Genomic DNA, 18672 nt, shown 5'->3' with positions numbered 1-18672 from the left:
GGCCACTGCTTTCTCTGGCGGCAGAGCATAGGCATTCAGTGAAATGGTCTCCCAGCCTGCGTCGGGTCTCACCAATATATAGAAGGCCGCATTGGGAGCACCAGACGCCGTATATCACCCCAGCCGACTCACAGGTGAAGTGTCACATCACTTGGAAGGAGTGTCTGGGGCCCTGAATGGTGGTGAGGGAGGAAGTGTAAGGGCATGTGTAGCACTTGTTCCACTTACGAGGATAAGTTATAATTGTACAGGGTGTTTGTGAGTTTTAGTTCCTTACTGAAGGAAGAACGTATCCAAATCAAAAATATTCAAGAGAGATTTATTAGGTTAATTCCTTGGGCTGAGAGGCTGTCGGAAATACAATTAGAATCAGATTTAATATCACCGACATATGTCATGAAATTAGATGTTTTGTGGCAGCAGAACAGTACAATAGCTACAGTAATAATAAAAAAAGCTATAAATGACCTCACCTGGTATCTTAATATCACCTTTCTAAACAAGGAGGCACAGCACTTCCTAAGATGATTGACGCAAGCAAGGCTCCCCCCCACCCCACCATCTTAACTGCATTTTACAGGAGCACCATTGAGAGCATCCTGACAAGTTGCATCTCCATCTGGTATGGGAGCAGTCGAGCGTTGGACCAGAAGTCCCAACAAAGGACCGTGAGAATAGCTGAGAGGATCATCGGGGTCTCCCTACCTTCCATCGGGGACATTTATCAGGAGCGCTGCGTATGTAGGGCCCTTAACATTATTAAGGATCCCACCCATCCATCCAGCATCCTCCTTGACTTTCTACCATCAGGCAAGAGACTATGATGCATAAAAACAGGAACGGTCAGGATGAGAAACAATTTCTTCCCCAGGTCATTAGTTTGTTACTTATGTGTGATTCAGCTGTAGATTTTATCCTTACCTTCGTAAGTTATCATGTGTTATGTGTGCTAGTGTTTTACACCCTGGTTCAGAGAAACGTCTCATTTCTATATACATTATATGGTTATATACATTATATACATATACTGTATGTAGGTAAATGACAATACACTTGACAATATTTATAATTTAATTATATAAGTGATGCAAAAAGAGAACAGAAAATATTGAGGTAGTATTTATAAGCTCATTGTCCATCCAGAAATCTGATGGCAGAGGAGAACAAGCTGTTCCTAAAATGTTGAGTGTGTCTTCAGGCTCCTGTACCTCCTCCCTGATGGTATCAATGAGAAGAGGGCATGTCCTGCATGTGGGGGGTCCTTAATGAAGGATGATGTCTTTTTTGAGTCATTGCTTTTTGAAGGTGTCCTCAATGCTGGGGAGTCTAGTGCCCATAATGTAGTTGGCTGAATTTACAACTTTCTGCAGCTTTTTCCGATCCTGTGCAGTGGCCCCTCCATACCAGACAGTTAGAATGTTCTCCATTTTATATCTGTAGAAATTTACGAGTCTTTGGTGACTTACTAAGTCTCTTCAAACTCCCAATGAAATATAGCTGCTGTGGTACCATCTTTGTAACTGTATCAACATATTGGACCCAGGAAAGATTTTCAGGGATGTCAACACGTTGGAAATGAAAAGTGCTCACCCTTTCTACTGCTAATCCCTCGACAAGGACTGGTGTGTGCTTCCTCAACTTCCCCTTCTTGAAGTCCACAATCAATTCCTTCATCTTACTCATGTTGAGTGCTATGTTGTTGCAACACCACTGAACCAGCTGATTGATCTCACTCCTGTGTGCCTCCTCGTCACCATCTGAAATTCTGCTAATAGTTGTGTCATCTGGAAATTTATAGGCGGCATGTAACCCGGGCCTAGCCATTCTGTCATGGGTTTAGAGAGATTAGAACAATGGGCTAAGCACATATCCCTGGGGTACACCAGTGTTGATTGGCAATTAGGAGATGTTATTTCTGATCTGCACTGACTGTGACCTCTGAAGAAGAAGTAAAGGATTTAGTTGCAGAGGGAGGTACAGAGGCACAGGTTTTGGAGCTATTGATTAGAAATGAGGGTATAATTGTGTTGAATGCTGAGCTGTAATAAACAGCAGCCTGACATTAATATTACTATTGTCCAAGTGATCTGAGGTGGAGTGGAGAGCTAGTGAGATTGCATTCACTGTAGACTTATTGTGATGGGCAAGTTTCGGCAGGTCCTGGTCCTTGCTTGGGCAGGAGATGGTTCTGGTCATGAGCAATCTCTCAAAGGACTTCAACGTAGTAGACATGAGTGCCACTTGGGCACTTAAGACAGCTCACCCTGCTCTTCTTGGGCACTAGTATGATTGTCACCCATTTGAAACTAGTGGAAACCTCCTACTGCAGCAGTGAGAGACTAAAGATATCCTTGAACACTCCAGCCAGTTAGTTAGCACAGGTATTCATATCCATACCAGGTATACCATTAAGACCTGATGGCTTGTTGAGTGTTAACCCTCTTGAAAGATGTTCTGACATAAGCGTTTGAGACAAAGATCACAGGGTCACTGAATGCTGCAAGGATTCACACAGGTGTGGTTTTATTCTCCCTTTCAAAATGTGCATAAAAGATGTTGATGTTGGTGTATTAAACAGAGCTACCAGATTGAACCTGTACTCATTGGAGGTTAGAAGTTTAAAGTTCAAAGTAAATTTATTATCAAAGTATATTTATGTCACCATACACAATCCTGAGATCCATTTTTTGTGGGCAATCACAGTAAATACAAGAAACTCAATAGAATAAAGAAAGACCACACACAACTAGGAGGACAACAACCAAAGTACAAAACAAAACAACAAACTGTACAAATACAAAAAGAAAGAGAAAGAAAGAGAAATTAAAAAAAACAAGCAAGCAATAAATATCAAGAACATAAGATAAATTGTCCTTGAAAGTGAGCCCAGGCCAGTGATGGGCAAGTAAAGTTATCCTTTCTGGTTGAAGACCCTGATGGTTGAGGGGTAATAACTGCTCCTGAACTTGGTGTTGTGGGCCCTGAGGCTCCTATACCTTCTTCATGATGGCAGAAGTGAGAAGAGAGTATGGCTGGATGGTGGGGGGTCCTTGATGGTGGATGCTGCTTTCCTGCTACAGCACTCTGTGTAGACGTGCTCAATGGTGAAGTTGGCTTTACCCATTTCAGGCTGGGCTATATTCGTAATGCAACCAGTCAATATATTTTCCACTACACATCTTTCGAAGTTTGTCAAAGTTTTAGATGTCATGCCAAATCTACACAAAATCCTAAGAAAGTAGAGTCATTGCCATGCTTTCTTCATAATTGCACTTATGTGCTGGGCCTAGGACAGGTTCTCTGAAATGTAACACCAAGAAATTTAACATTGCTGATCCTCTCCACTTGTGATCCCCCGATGAGGACTAGCTCATGGACCCCTGATTTCCTCCTCCTGAAGTCAATAATCATCTCCTTGGTCTTACTGATGTCAAGTGAGAGGTTGTTGTTGTGGCACCATTCAGCCTGAGTTTCAATCTCCCTCCTATAAGCATATTTGTCACCACCTTTGATTTAGCCAATGACAGTGCTGTCATTGGCATGCTTAAATATAGCATTAGAGCTGTGCTTAGCCTCACAACATGAAGAAAGTAGAGCAGGGGGCTAAGCACACAACTTGTGGTACACCTGTGCTGAGAGAGATTGTGGAGGAGATGTTGTTGCCAATCTGAAAAGACTGGGATCTGCACGTGAGGAAGACAGGATCTGGTTGTACAAGGAAGTATTGAGGCTGAGGACTTGAAGCTTAATGATTCATTTTGAGGGAATTGGATGCTGAGCTGTAGTCAATGAAGAGCATCCTGATGTATGCATCTTCACTGTCCAGATGATCCAGCATTGAGTGAAGAGCCAAAGAAATGGCATCTGCTGTTGACCTACAATGACAGTGGGCAAATTGGAGTGGATCCAAGTCAATTCTCAGGCAGAAATTGTTATGTTTCACCAACAACCTCTCAAAGCACTTCACCACGGTGGACATAGATGTTACTGCATGATCGTCCTTGAGGCAGGTTACCACATCCTTCTTAGGCACCAGTATAATTGAAACCTGCATGAAGCAGGTGGGTACCTCAGGCCACCGAAGCATGAGGTTAAAGATATTGGTGAATACTCCAGCCAGTTGATCAGTGCATGTCTTTAGTACTCAGCCGCTCTGCCTGGGCCAGACACTTTCAATGTGTTCGATCTCCTGAAGGATGTTTTCACATTGGACTCAGAGGCTGAAATCACAGGGTCATTGGGGGCAGTGGAAGTTCGTGATGGTTTCTCTAGTTTTTGACTGTTAAAGCAAGCATAAAAGGCATTGAGCTCATCTGGGAGTAAAGCTTTGTTGTCACATATGTCGCTTAGTTTCAATTTGTAGAAGATGATAGCATTCAAGCCCTGTACCAGCTATCAAGTATCCTTCAGTGATTCAAGTTCAGTCCAGAATTTCCACTCTGCATGTGAGATGGCTTTCTGGAGATCGTAACTGGTTCTCTTGTATTTAATGGTTGATAGACCTGCATACCACTGATCTGGCCCTCAGCAGTTTGTGTCTCTCATGGTTCATCCAAGGCTTCTGGTTGGGGAAGACACTGCAAGATTTTGTGAGGACACACTCACCCATGACAGTTTATATAAATCCATGACAATCGTGGAGTATTCATTCAGATACTCTGATGAGGCATAGAAACATAGAAAACCTACAACTCAATACAGGCCTTTTGGCCCACAATGCTGTGCCGAACATGTACTTACTTTAGAAATTACCTAAAATTGCCCTCAATTTTTCTAAGCTCCATGTATCAGTCCAGGAGTCTCTTAAAAGACCCTATTGTATCCGCCTCCACCACAGTTGCTGGCAGCCCATTCCATGCACTCACCATTCTCTGTGTAAAAAAACTTATTCCTGACATCTCCTCTGTACCTACTTCCAAGCACCTTAAAACTGTGCCCTCTTGTGTTAGCCATTTCAGCCCTGGAAAAAACCCTCTGACTATCCACATGATCAATATCTCTCATCATCTTATACACCTCTATCAGGTTACCTCTCATCCTCCATCTCTCCAAGTTCACTCAACCTATTCTCATAAGGCATGTTCCCAAATCCAGGCAACATCCTTGTAAGTCTCCTCTGCACCCTTCCTATGATTTCCACATCTGTCCTGTAGTGAGGTGACCAGAACTGAGCACAGTACACTAAGTGGAGTCTGACCAGGGTTCTATACAGTTGTAACATTACCTCTCAGCTTTTGAACTCAATTTCACAGTTGTTGAAGGCCAATGAACCGTATGCCTTCATAACCACACAGTCAACCTGCATAGAAGCTTTGAGTGTCCTATGGACACAGACCCCAAGATCCCTCTGATCCTTCACACTGCCAAGAGTCTTACCTTTAATACTGTATTTTGCCATCATATTTGACCTACCAAAATGAACCATCTCACACTTATCTGGGTTGAACTCCATCTGCCACTTCTCAGCCCAGTTTTTCATCCTATCAATGTCCTGCTGCAACCTCTGACAGCCCTCCACACTATCCACAACACCCCTAACCTTTCTGTCATCAGCAAATTTACTAACCAATCCCTCTACTTCCTCATTCAGGTCATTTATAAAAATCACGAAGAGAAGAGGTTCCAGAATAGATCCCTGAGGTACACCACTGGTCACCAACCTCCACACAGAATATGACCTGTCTACAACCACTCTTTGCCTTCTGTGGGCAAGGTCCCCTTGGATCTCATGCCTCCTTACTTTCTCAATAAGCCTTGCATGGGATACCTTATCAAATGCCTTGCTGAAATCCATATACACTACATCTACTGCTCTTCCTTCATCAATGTGTTTAGTCAAATCCTCAAAAAATTCAATCAGGTTCGTAAGGCACGACCTGCCTTTGGCAAAGCCATGCTGACTATTCCTAATCATGTTATGCCTCTCCAAATATTCATAAATCCTACCTCTCAGGATCTTCTCTAACAACTTACCAACCACTGAAGTAAGCCTCATTGATCTATAAACACCACCCAGTCTATTGATTTGGAGCAATCCCATAGCCACTCCTCTGCCTCCCATTGCAACTTCTTTGTTGTTGTTATTTTTGGGCCTTGCTCTTTAGCCTCTGCCTGTATGCAGGTAAGAGGAGTAGAGCTAAATGATCAGATTTCCTGAAATGTGGTCTGGGCATAAAATGGTAGGCATTTCTAATTGTAGTGTAACAGTGTTCGAGTGTTTTGGGGCTCCTGGTGCTGCAGGTTATATGTTTATGATAATTGGGTAGAGTTTTCTTCAAACAAGCCCGATTGACGTTCCTAACAATGACTTGAAAGGCATCAGTATGGGTGTTTCTGGTTTGTTAATTGTGCCATTCAACACATCGTATGCTTGTTTAACGTTTACCTTTGATGGTATGTAAACTGGTCTAGATCAGGAGGAGAACTCTCTTGGTAAGTTTGGCACTTCATCATCAGATGTTCCAGGTCGGAGGAACAAGAGTGTGACAAGACCACTGCATCCAAACACCACAAAGAATTTATCATGAAACACAGACATTTTTTGCCCTCTCTAAATCAGTAGTCCCGTCCACCCAGTGTATTGAGAAGCTTTCAGATCTTACCAATGTCTGAAGTGAGCCATATCTCTATGAAACAGAGAACACAGCAATTCCTCATTTACTGTCAATACAGTGATCCTGTCCTTAGGTGCTCAATATTGTTCTCTGGCACTGTACATTTGCTAACAAGACGCTGGGCAGAAGAAGTTTCATTTTTCAGTAATTGAGTCTGGTTTGGAGACCTCCCCCCACCTCCTGGCATGGCTTAAAATTGCTGAACCTGCATGCTTGAGAGTTAAGCATGCCAAGTCCTTCAGAAGATTGTGAAATCACTAATTCGTTAAGATGGTTCAAAAGTATGTCGTTTAAAGGGAAATTACAGGCTGCAGATGACAGTGAGAGTAATTCAGAAGAAGTATATTTTGAAGTTTTATTAGCAGCCCACAGCATGTCATCTGATTCACCAGTGCTATGGTGGAAATTAGGGGTTGAATTTAAAATCCCAAGAGGATGTGACAGGGTAGAGACTGAGCTGTTTCACTACAGGGAAAATCTCAAACAGGGGGACATGGTTTTAAGTAACGAGCCAGTCATTTAAAATTGAGATATTTCCTCTTGCAAAGGGTAACATATCTCTGTTGATCTCTTTCCCAGAAAGTCATGAAAGCTAGCTCATTTAAAGTGGAAGTAAATACATTAGTGAAAATACAGGCGATTGAGGGCTGTAGAATAGATCAGCCATGATCATGCTGAGAATGGTCAGGTTTCAGGGGACAAGTGGTCTACTCCTGCTCTTGCATTCTTCTGTCCACCTTTCATTGAAGCATAGAGTCATACACTTTGAAGTTTGAACCTTCCCCTTGCTTCTAGCAGCAAAGTGTTAATGCTTAGTTCTCTCTCTGTCACTGACAGTTGAATGTGTCTGTTTCCCCAGGAATTCTACCAGTCTACAACAGTCTCTTTGCCCTTGCAACTGAAGACATAAAAGTCTGGTTTCCTCCAAGCCACATCTTCCAGGTTGATGGCTGCACACAACAGGTCCTTCTATATCGCCTCAGGTAAGTTGTGACATCAGATTCACCAGCCCAAAATTTCCCGGCTTATTCTTTCAGCCTTTCTTAAACAAAAGAATAACATTAGCTATCCTCTGTTCCTGCACCCCTGCAATTTCTGCACTAGCCTCTACAAGGTCTGAGAACTTATCCACCCTAATTCACATCAAGACAGTAAACACATCCTCTTCCATATTCCATTGTCTCACTACTCTTTTTCCTCAGTTCTATAGACTCCGCCTCTATCTCCCAAGTAAATGCAGATGCAAAAAAAATTTAAATGGCTCAGCTGATCATCAAGGATCCCAATTTTGTCTTTTGCTTTCATTTTGCTCTTAATATAATAAACAAAAGCTCTTGGGACTCTTTTTCACTTTGTTTGCCAGAGCAAACTCTTAGCCATTCTGTTAAGTGTTCCTTCCATTTCTTCTACCCCTTCAAGTGCCTCATTTGATCTCTACTGTCTGTACCTGATAAGCACATCCTTTTCCTTCATAAGGGTCTCAATATCCCTCGATAACCAAGGTTTCCTAAACTTGTTAGCCGTGCCTTTTATTCTAACAGGAACATATAGGTTCTCTTCTCTCAGTATTTCACTTTAGAAGGCCTATCTTTCCAAACATATCTTTGCCAGAAAGCAACTTATCCTAATACACCTTTGTCAGATTCATTCTGACATCATCAAAATTGGCCTTTCTCCAGCATAAGAATCTTAAACCGAGGACCACTTTTGTGTCTTTTGAAAGGCACCAATAGGATCACAAGACACCATCACCATTTTGTTCTGAAATTTGACTTTTTATCACAGTTATAATAATGGGCAGTTTCTCTTTCTGCTTGCCTAGATTTTTCTTTCCCAACTGGCTTGGCCAAGGCAGCAAGAAATCCTACCGCTATGGTCTTATGAAGGAATGTACCAGCACCGTTTTGGATTACTCTGTCATAGACTACCTCTTTGCTCAGGTAATGACCACTTTAATGGCCTTAGCAGGGTGAACATTTGAAAAGAAAAGTATTTGAGTTGGATGCAAATATAATAAAGGCTGCACCTTACACCCTGCATTTAAAACTCTATAGTCAGATACAGATTGAAGAAATGAAATATTATCAACATTACTGAAATCAGGATGTTACACAGGCTCAGGAACCACTGCTTTTGTTCATCACACCTTCCTCTGCTTCCTCCTCAGTCACGCTCTGACTTTGTCACTGGACTCATTGAAATCCCACTGGACCTGCAGATGCAGGAGGAATGTTTGGGAATGGCTGTACTGGACATAATGCGGATTTCAAAGGAGAGGAAGTGGAGTCTGCAACAAACCCGTGATCATATCAGGTGAGATGTGATTGTGCGGAGCAGACTCGATATGGATAAATTGGCCTAATTCTGCTCCAATGTCTTATAGTCTATAGTGTCAATTTCAGCCTCCCTCCCATGAATAGTGCAGACAATTTAAGAGGGGAGCAAGAACGGGATGTACACTTGAGCAAGAAAGAACTTGTAGGTGATGTTGTCAGAGTATTCTGGAAGGAGTTGGAATTAGTTTATTTCTGTCACATGTTCCAAGATACAGTGAAAAAGTTTGTCTTGCATACTGTTGATACAGATCAATTCATTACAACAGTGCATTCACATAGTACAAGGTAAAACAATAACAGAATGCAGAATAAAGTGTAACAGTTACAGATAAAGGACAATAAGCTTCAATTTTACTAGGGAACCATTCAATAATCTCATAAAAGTAAGGTAGAAGCTGGTGGAACATGTTTTCAGGTTTATTTATCTTTTGTTTAATGGAAGAAGGGTGAAGAGAGAATGTTTGGAATGGGCAGAGTCTTTAAATATGCTGGTTGTTTTGTTTAAGTAGCAAGAAGTATAGATAGAGTCCACAGAGGGAAGGCTGATTTCCATGGTGTGCTGAGCTGTGTTCACAGCTCTCTGCAGTTTCTTGCAGTCCTGGGCACAGCAGTTGCCATACCAAGCCAGGGTGCATCCAGGCAGGATAAGGTGCTTTCAAAATTAGAATTAGAATCAATCAGGTTTATTGTCACTGACATTAGTTGTGAAATTTGTCTCTTTATAGCAACTGTACAGTGCAGGCATAACAAATTACAATAAGTTGCTAAACAAATAGATAGAAAGACAGACAGACAAGTAACTACATATATACATAGATAAATAAATAGTGTAAAAGAGGAAGAGTGAGGTACTGTTCATGGGTTCATACAGTGTAAAGACATAAAATTACTATGTGCAAAATAAATAAATATTGCAAAAATTGAAGTAATAATGTAGTGCTTAATGGTTCATGGCTGTTCAGAAATTTGATCGGAGCTGGGAAGATGCTGTTCTACAAAACATTGAGTATGGGTTTTCAGACTCCTGTACCTCCTCCTTGATAGTGACAATGTGAAGAGGGCATTTAATGGATGATGGGGGTACTTAATGATGAATACCGCCTTCTTGAGACACCATTTTCTGAAGACGTCTTCAATCCTTGGGGAGGCCTATGATGGAACTCAGCAACCCTCACTACTGACTGTGGTCTCCTAATGAAGAAGTCAAGAATCCAATTGCAGAGGGAGGTATAGAGTCCCAGGTTTTGGAACTTGTTGATTAGTACTAAGGGGTCGATGGTGTTAAACACTGAGCTGTAAATGATAAACAGCCTGACGTAGCTTCAGAAGAGTAGCATACGGGAGGTGTGGAGAGGCATGAAGAACATCACTGGCTTCAATCAACCTAGCTGTAGAGCCTTGGAATACAGCCATGAACAGGCTAGTGACTTAAACCAGTTCTTCAATAAGATTGACAATTGCTCTCCTGTTCACACCCTCCTCAGCACACCAGTCCAGGTGCAGAGGCACCCAAATCTCCCTCAGCACCAACACATCCCTTCCTTCATTCTCCCCCCTCCTACTTAACACGTGGATGAACAACACAGGCTACCACTGTCCACATCCCTTCTTTGCCTTGCACCTACTATCCACACCTCCATATACCAATTGCTATCATCCTAATCTTCACCTCCCCAGCCCCCATCTTCCACCAACTCCTCAATCATCATGGACTCACCTTCACTACTGAGCAGGTGAGAAAGGCTCTGGGGAAATTCAGACATGGCAAAGCATTGGGACCAGATGGTGTGAACCCCAAGATTCTGAAGGAGCATGCTGAGCAGTTTTGTAGAGTTCTTCACATCTTCAGTCTGAGTCTGGGAGGGGGAAATGCGAAATGATAGGAGAAGACGAGAGGGGGTGGGATGAAGCTAAGAGCTGGAAAGGTGATTGGCGAAAGTGATACAGAGCTGGAGAAGGGAAAGGATCATGGGACGGGAGGCCTCAGGAGAAAGAAAGGGTGATGGGGGGAGCACCAGAGGGAGATGGAGAACAGGCAGGGTTATGAGCAGAGAGAGAGAAAAAAAACAAACAACTAAATATGTCAGGGATGGGGTAAGAAGGGGAGGAGGGGCATTAACTGAAGTTAGAGAAGTCAATGTTCATGCCATCAGGTTGGAGGCTACCCAGCCGGTATATAAGGAGTTGTTCCTCCAACCTGAGTGTGGATTCATCTTGACAGTAGAGGAGGCCATGGATAGACATATCAGAATGGGAATGGAACGTGGAATTAAAATGTGTGGCCACTAGGAGATCCTGCTTTCTCTGGCAGACCGAGCGTAGATGTTCAGCGAAACGGTCTCTCAGTCTGCATCGGATCTCACCAATATATAAAAGGCCACACCGGGAGCAGACCGGGTGCTCCCCCCCTCCCCCTTTCTTTCTCCCGAGGCCTCCCGTCCCATGATCCTTTCCCTTCTCCAGCTCTGTATCACTTTCGCCAATCACCTTTCCAGCTCTTAGCTTCATCCCACCCCCTCCAGTCTTCTCCCATCATTTCGCATTTCCCCCTCCCCCCACTACTTTCAAATCTCTTAGTATCTCTCCTTTCAGTTAGTCCTGACGAAGGGTCTCGGCCGGAAACGTCGACAGTGCTTTTTCCTATAGATGCTGCCTGGCCTGCTGTGTTCAACCAGCATTTTGTGTGTGTTGTTTGAATTTCCAACATCGGCAGATTTCCTCGTGTTTGCTCTTTAAACATCCTGGTAAATCTCCTCTGCACCCTTTCCATAGCTTCCACATCCTTCCTATAATGAGGTGACCAGAACTGAACACAATACTGTAAGTACTGTCTCACCAGAGATTTGTAGAGTAGCAACATGACCTCTCTACTCTTGAACTCAATCCCCCTGTTTATGAAGCCTGGCATCCCATAGGCCTTCTTAACTACCCTATCAACCTGCACAGCGACCTTGAGGGATGTATGGATTTGAACCCCAAGGTCCCTTTGTTCATCCACACTTTTAAGTAACTGACCATTAATCTTGTACTCAGTCTTCTGGTTTGTCCTTCCAAAATGCATCACCTCACACTTGTCTGGATTGAACTCCATCTGCCATTCTTCTGCCCAACTCTGCAGCCTGTCTATATCCTCTTGTAACCTTCGACAACCTGCAGCTCTGTCCACAACTCCTCCAATCTTCATGTCATCCGCAAACTTACTCACCCATCCTTCTGCCTCTACATCCAGGTCATTTATAAAAATCACAAATAGCAGGGGTCCCAGGACAGATCCCTGCGGCACCCCACTAGTCACCGACCTCCAGGCAGAATATTTTTGTTACAGTACAAACCTATCCTGAACCCAGCTCAAGTGGTCCCTAAACTTCTCCCACATTACTTCTGTGCTTTCCCCTTTGAACATCTGTTTCCAATTTACTCTCGTTAGTTCCTGCCTCATCCCTTCAAAGTTAGCCCTTCCCCAGTTAAAGCGCTTTACCATTTTGTCTGAGTTTATCCCTTTCCATAGCTATGCTGAAGCTAAGGGAGTTACTCTCACCAAAATGCTCCCCCACCAAGAGGTCTGTCACCTGACCAGGTTCATTACCCAGAACTAGATCCAGTATAGCCTCTCCTCTCGTCGGCCGGTCCACATACTGTGTCAGGAATCCCTCTTGAACACACCTGACAAATTCAGCCCCATCTATCCCCCTTGCACTCAGGAGGTGCCAGTCAATATGAGGGAAGTTGAAATCACCCATAACTACTACCCTGTATTCCCTGCACCATTCTAAAATCTCCCTGCTTATCTGCTCCTCGGTGTCCCGAGGGCTATTTGGGGGCCTTTAGACTACTCCCAGCACAGTGATTGATTCCTTCCTATTTCTGACTTCTTCCCAGACTTCCACCCACTATGTGTCAGACATGGCTAGAGTTTGTGCAGCTACAACAGTAGCTGGGATAGGGTCCACAGATTACAACTGGAAAAAGAAAAGGCATGTCGAAAGGGTAGTGTTATGATAGTCATGGGAGATTTCAACATGTTTGTTGATTAGGAAAATCGGGTTGGAAATGGATCTCAAGAGTTTGTTGAATGCCTATGAGATGGCTTTTTAGAGCAGTTTATTGTTGAGTCTATTAGGGGATTGGATGTTATATAATGAACCAGAGGTGATAAGGGAGCTTAAAGTAAAGGAACCTTTAGGAGACAGTGATCACAATGTGACCGAGTTCAACCTGAAATTTGATAGGGGAAAAAGTGAAGTTTGACATAGCAGTATTTCAGTGGAGTAAAGGAAATTATAGTGGTATGAGAGAGCACTTCACCAAAGTAAATTGGAAGGAGATGCTAGCAGGGATCACAGCAGAGCAGCAATGATGTGTATTTCTGGGGAAAATGAGGGAAGTGCAGGACATATGTATTCCAAAAACAAATAAATACTCATATGGTGAAATAGTACAACTGTGGCTGACAAGGGAGGTCAAAGCTAATGTAAAAGCAAAAGAGAGGGCATACAACAAAGCAAAATTTAGTGGGAAGACAGAGGATTGGGAAGCTTTTAAAAACCTACAGAGAACAAATAAAATAATCATTAGGAGGGAGAAGAAGAAATACGAAAGCAAGCTAGCAAACAATATCAAAGTAGATAGTGATAGCTTTTTCAACTGTGTAAAAAATAAAAGATGATAGTGGATGTAGGACCGCAAGAAAATGAAGTCAGAGAAATAATAATGCGCACCAAGGAGATGGAAAATGAACTAAATGAATATATTGCATCAGTCTTCACTGTGGAAGCCACTAGCAGTGTGCCAGGTGTTGAAGGGTGAGAAGGAAGAGAAGTGAGTACAGTTATTATTACAAGAGAGAAGGTGCTCAAAAAACTGAAAGACCTAAGGATACATGAGTCACCCAGATCAGATGAACTTCACCTTAAAGTTCTGAAAGAGATAGCAGTAGAGATTGAGGAGATAAAATCATTGGACTCTGGCATGGTGCCAAAGGACTGGAAAACTGCAAATGTCACTCCTTTCTTTAAGAAAGGAGGAAGACAACAGAAAGGAAATTATAGACCTGTTAGCCTGATCTCAGTGGTTGGGAAGATGTTGGAATCAATTGTTAAGGATGAGGTGATGGAGTACTTGGTGACACAGGACGAGATAGGATAAAGGCAGCATAGGTTTCTTAAGGGAAAATCTTGCCTGACAAACCAATTGGAATTCTTTGAGGAGATTACAAGTAGGATAGATAAAAGGGATGCAGTGGATGTTGTATATTTGGACTTCTAGAAGGCCTTTGACAAGGTGCTACACATGAAGCTGCTTACCAAGTTAAGAGACCACGGTATTACAGGAAATTTCTAATATGGTTAGAGCATTGGCTGATTGGTAGGAGGTAGCAGGTGGAAATAAAAGGATGCTTTTCTGGTTGGCTGCCAATGACTAGTGGTGTTCCTCAGGGGTCGGTGTTGGGACTGCTTCTTTTTATGCTGTATATCAATGATTTAGATGATGGAATAGATGGCTTTGTTGCCAAGTTTGCAGATGATATGATGATTGGTGGAGGAGCAGGTGGTGTTGAGGAAACAGATAGGATGTAGAAGGACTTAAATAGATTAAGAGAATGGGCAAGGAAGTGGCAAATGAAATACAATGTTGAATACAATGGTCATGCACTCTTGTAGTAGAAATAAATGGCAGACTATTTTTAAAACGAGGAGAAAATCCAACAATCTGAGATGCAAAGGAACTTGAGGGTCCTTGTACAGAACAAGCTAAAGGTTATCTTGCATGTAGAGTCAGTGATGAGGAAAGCAAATGCAATGTTAGCATTCATTTCAAGAGATCTAGAATATAAGAGCAGGGACATAATGGTGAGGCTTTATAAGACATTGGTGAGGCCTCACCTTGAATATTGTGAACATTTTTGGGCTCCTCATCCAAGAAAAGATGTGCTGACATTGGAGAGGGTTCAGAGGAGGTTCACAAGGATGATTCCGAGAATGGAAGGGTTATCATACGAGGAATGTTTGATCGCTTTGGGATGTAGTAGCTGGTAATTAGAAGGTTGAGGGAGATCTCATTGAAACCTTTCAAATGTTGAAAAACCTAGACAGAGTAGATGAGGAAATGATGTTCCCATGGTGGGAGGCAGGGATCTAGGACAAGTGGGCACAGCCTCAGGATAGAGGGGTGTCCATTTAAAACAGAGATGGAGAAATACCTTCAGCTAGATGGTGATGAATTGTGGAATTTAGGTTGTTGGATGTAATTAGGGCAATGCTTGATAGGTTAATATAGTATCTATCTATCTGTGCTGTCCAGGTGAGCCAAGACCAAGTGGAGAGCCAGTGAGATTGTGTCCACTGTAGACCTGATGTGGCAGTAGGCAAATTGCAATAGATCCAGGTACTTGCTCAGACAGGATTTGATCCTGGCAATCACCAACCTCTCAAAGCACTTCTTTACAGTAGACGTGACTGCATCTGGGTGATCGTTGTTGAGACAACTCAACCTGCTCTTCTTGAGCAATGGTATATTTGATTAAGAAGAGGACATGTCCTGGATGGTCAGAGTCCTTAGTGCTGGATGCTGCCTTCTTGAGACACCACCTGTTGAAGATGTCCTCAAAGGTAAAGAAGGTTGTGTAATTGATGGAGCTGGCCAAGTCTACAACCCAGTTCAACCTCTTTCGATCATGTATATTGTAACCTCCATACCAGATAGTAATGTAACCAGTCAAAATGCTCTCTGTAGTATATTTGTAGAAATCTGCTGTATGCTCTTTGCTGATGTATGAAATCATCTCAAACTCTAATGAAGCAGAGTCACTGGCATGCCTTCTTCAACCCTACAATAATGTGTTGGGCCTAGATGGATCCTCTGAGATGTTGATGTCCAAGAACTTGAAGCTACCCACCCTTTCTAGCACTGACCCCCGAATGATGACTGGTGTGACTTTCTTTGCTGAAATCAGCAATAAGTTCCTTTGTCTTGCTGAAGTTGAGTGCAAGGTGCATAGATAAAAATTGGTAAGTGGCAGGTGGGGACATCTGAATTTCTTTACATCTTGAGGAAATAGAAGCTTTGGTTAACTTTCTTGGTTGGACCAGGGCAGCCTATTGGTGATGTTCACACTTAGGAGCATGAAGCTCTCAGCCCTCTCAATCTCAGCACCGTTGATGCAGATAGGAGCACGGGCACTGCCCCTCTTCCCAAAGTCAATAACCAGCTCTTCTGTTTTGCTGACATTAAGGGAAAGGTTATTGTTAAGCTATCCTTCCCCTACCTGTACCTCAACTCAATGTGGAAAGAGGCTTACATCAGCATGCATTGCTTGGGCTGAATGACCTATTCTTGTTTTTAGCTCTCTTCCTTCTCTATTCTCTATCAAGATTCAACCCACTTTCCACCACTGGCAGAATGTCAGCTGCAGGAAGGTGACTGCCAGGGCACTGCCTCATCGCTATTGTCAGGGACAGTTTCAAATGCAGTTGTGGCCGAATTAAGCAGATGTTTTATACATATTATCCAGAGTATCACCTCTCTTTGAACTAATCCCAACTCCCCCATCATGCTACTCTCTGTACCTCTCACACGCACCCCAACCATTACCCTCTTGCACCTCAAGGGCTCAGTAGCTAAATGGTGTTGATGTATTTTCTCACAAACAAGAGAAAATCTGCAGATGCTGGAAATCTGAGCAACACACACAAAGTGCTGGAGGAACTCAACAGGTCAGGCAGCATCTATGGAAAAGAGTACAGTTGATGTTTTGGGCAGAGACCTGCTGAAGGGCCTCGGCCCAAAATGTCAACTGTACTCTTTTCCATAGATGTTGCCTGGCCTGCTGAGTTCCTCTAGCATTTTGTGTGTGTTGCAATGATGAATTTTCTCTTCAGTTGCCTGTCAAGTTTATTAGGTTCTCCCTTCCTTGTTAATCTCAGTAGCAACATCAATATCTTGTATAAATGGAATTTATTGATGTTGCTTTGTGAGCTTGAAACACATTGAAATTCTCACAATATTCATAGGTGGGACCAGACTGTTGTCGATCAAAAGCCTCTGTATCTTTCTGTCTCTGGACAGAGGTACTCTGTGTCTCTGGAAATCTGTAACAAGTGGTGTACTACAGGGATTATTGCTGGTAATGTTATATGTCAGTGACTTGGGTGAGGTGGTCTGATCAGTAAGTTTGTAGATGACATGAACATTGGTAGAGTTGTAAATAGTGAAGTAGAAGGAGAAGGATATAGTGAAACATTAACCACCCACCTGGAAGTTGGGGAGAGCAATGGCAGGTGGACTTTTTCAAAGTGAGGTAATACACTCGGGGGAGTTAAATTATTGTAGAGCATATTGAATAAATGGTAGGAACTTTAGGAGTGTTGATATACAGAAGAACTTCAGTGTGCAAGCATGTAGCTGCCCAAAAACTGCAATGCAGGTGGATGCAGTAGGGTTGGACAAATAGAATCATAGAATTATACAATGTTGACAGTGGCCCTTCAGCCCATCTTCTCCATGTTGACTGTGTTGTCTATCTATGATGAACCTATTTGCTTTCATTAAGCCCTTATGCCTCAATGTCTTTTCAATTTAACTATCTGTCCAAATAGTGTTGTAAAAGTAACATTATAAATTTATCTGCCTCCACCTCCCTCTGCCTCAGGCAGCTTATCCACCTCCCTCTGTACAAAACTCGACCCTCAAATCTCCTTCAAGTGTCCCTCCTCTCACCTTAAACACTCTTCTCTCTAGTTCTTGACACCCCTGTCCTCAAAAAAAAAGATCTGACTTCCTATCTATGCTCCTTATAAACTTGTAAACCTCCCTAATATCTCCCCTTAGTCTCCTACACCCAGTGAGAATAAACCCAGTTTATTCGACCTCTCCTTATAACTACAACTATTCATTCCAGGCATCAGCCAAGTGAGTCTCGTTTGCACTTGGTATACAGTGTGTAAATTAGAAAGGTGTAAAGGGATGTGGGATTCATGCAAGCAGATAGGGTTAGCATAGATAGGCATCACATTCAGTGGGCAGAAAGGACCCAATTCCATGCTGTAGTATTCAGTGATTCTATGAGTCTCCTATCAGAAGGGATAGAAGGCTAACTCTAACACAACAGTGGTTGAACCCTATGCTAATCAAATCATTCTCATTCCATTTAAAGTTACAAGTCCTGCATTCCAGCATCTCTCCGTCAACAAATCCAGCAACAAAACTTCGTAACGAGAAGGAGAATCAGAAGGAAGTTTTTCAAGTTTCTGAAGAAAATCAGCCACTGCGAAACTGACCTCAGGTGCCTGAAATTGAAATACCTCCTGGATATGGGAAACTTGAAAATAATGCCCATTCAGGAAATCTTTTGTGTGAAAGATCAAACATGGGATCATCAAGTGCTCCCAACATACAAGTTCATCTGTATCTCTGGAGAACATGGAGTCCAGTGGAATACCAAAGAAGATGAGGTTTGTTCATTTTCTGTGTAATGTAGTCATCATTGGTAAAAGGGATTCTGTCTTTAATTAGATCAGATGACTCATAATGTAACCATCAGATCCTTGAGCTGACTAAAGCTGCAGGGAGAGACAACATTGACAAGAAACAAATAAGGACCAGTTACCTATATACCATGATGTTAGGGGCTAGTATATGCTGCAGCAGGTGACTCAGTAAATAGTGATGGCTTTATCTCAGTGAATGAAAAATCATTTGACCCATTGTACTGATACCAGTTCACT

General features: G+C 42.7%; 1 protein-coding gene across 5 annotated transcripts in view; it reads left to right on the top strand.

Moving 5' to 3' along the window:
• The window catches only part of LOC140739678 (tyrosine-protein kinase JAK2-like), a 254486-nt gene that overhangs the window by 92024 nt on the left and 143790 nt on the right, over window positions 1-18672 (top strand). For all 5 annotated transcript variants that reach the window (XM_073068052.1, XM_073068054.1, XM_073068049.1 and 2 more), the window contains 4 exons: window positions 7474-7597; window positions 8437-8554; window positions 8782-8927; window positions 18102-18399. In XM_073068052.1, the coding sequence (XP_072924153.1) occupies window positions 7474-7597; window positions 8437-8554; window positions 8782-8927; window positions 18102-18399 (686 nt within the window). The remainder of the gene's footprint in view (window positions 1-7473; window positions 7598-8436; window positions 8555-8781; window positions 8928-18101; window positions 18400-18672) is intronic.

Source organism: Hemitrygon akajei, chromosome 16 (genome assembly GCF_048418815.1).
Source record: "Hemitrygon akajei chromosome 16, sHemAka1.3, whole genome shotgun sequence".
Taxonomy (NCBI): domain Eukaryota; kingdom Metazoa; phylum Chordata; class Chondrichthyes; order Myliobatiformes; family Dasyatidae; genus Hemitrygon; species Hemitrygon akajei.
This window is presented reverse-complemented; position numbering and strand designations above follow the sequence as displayed.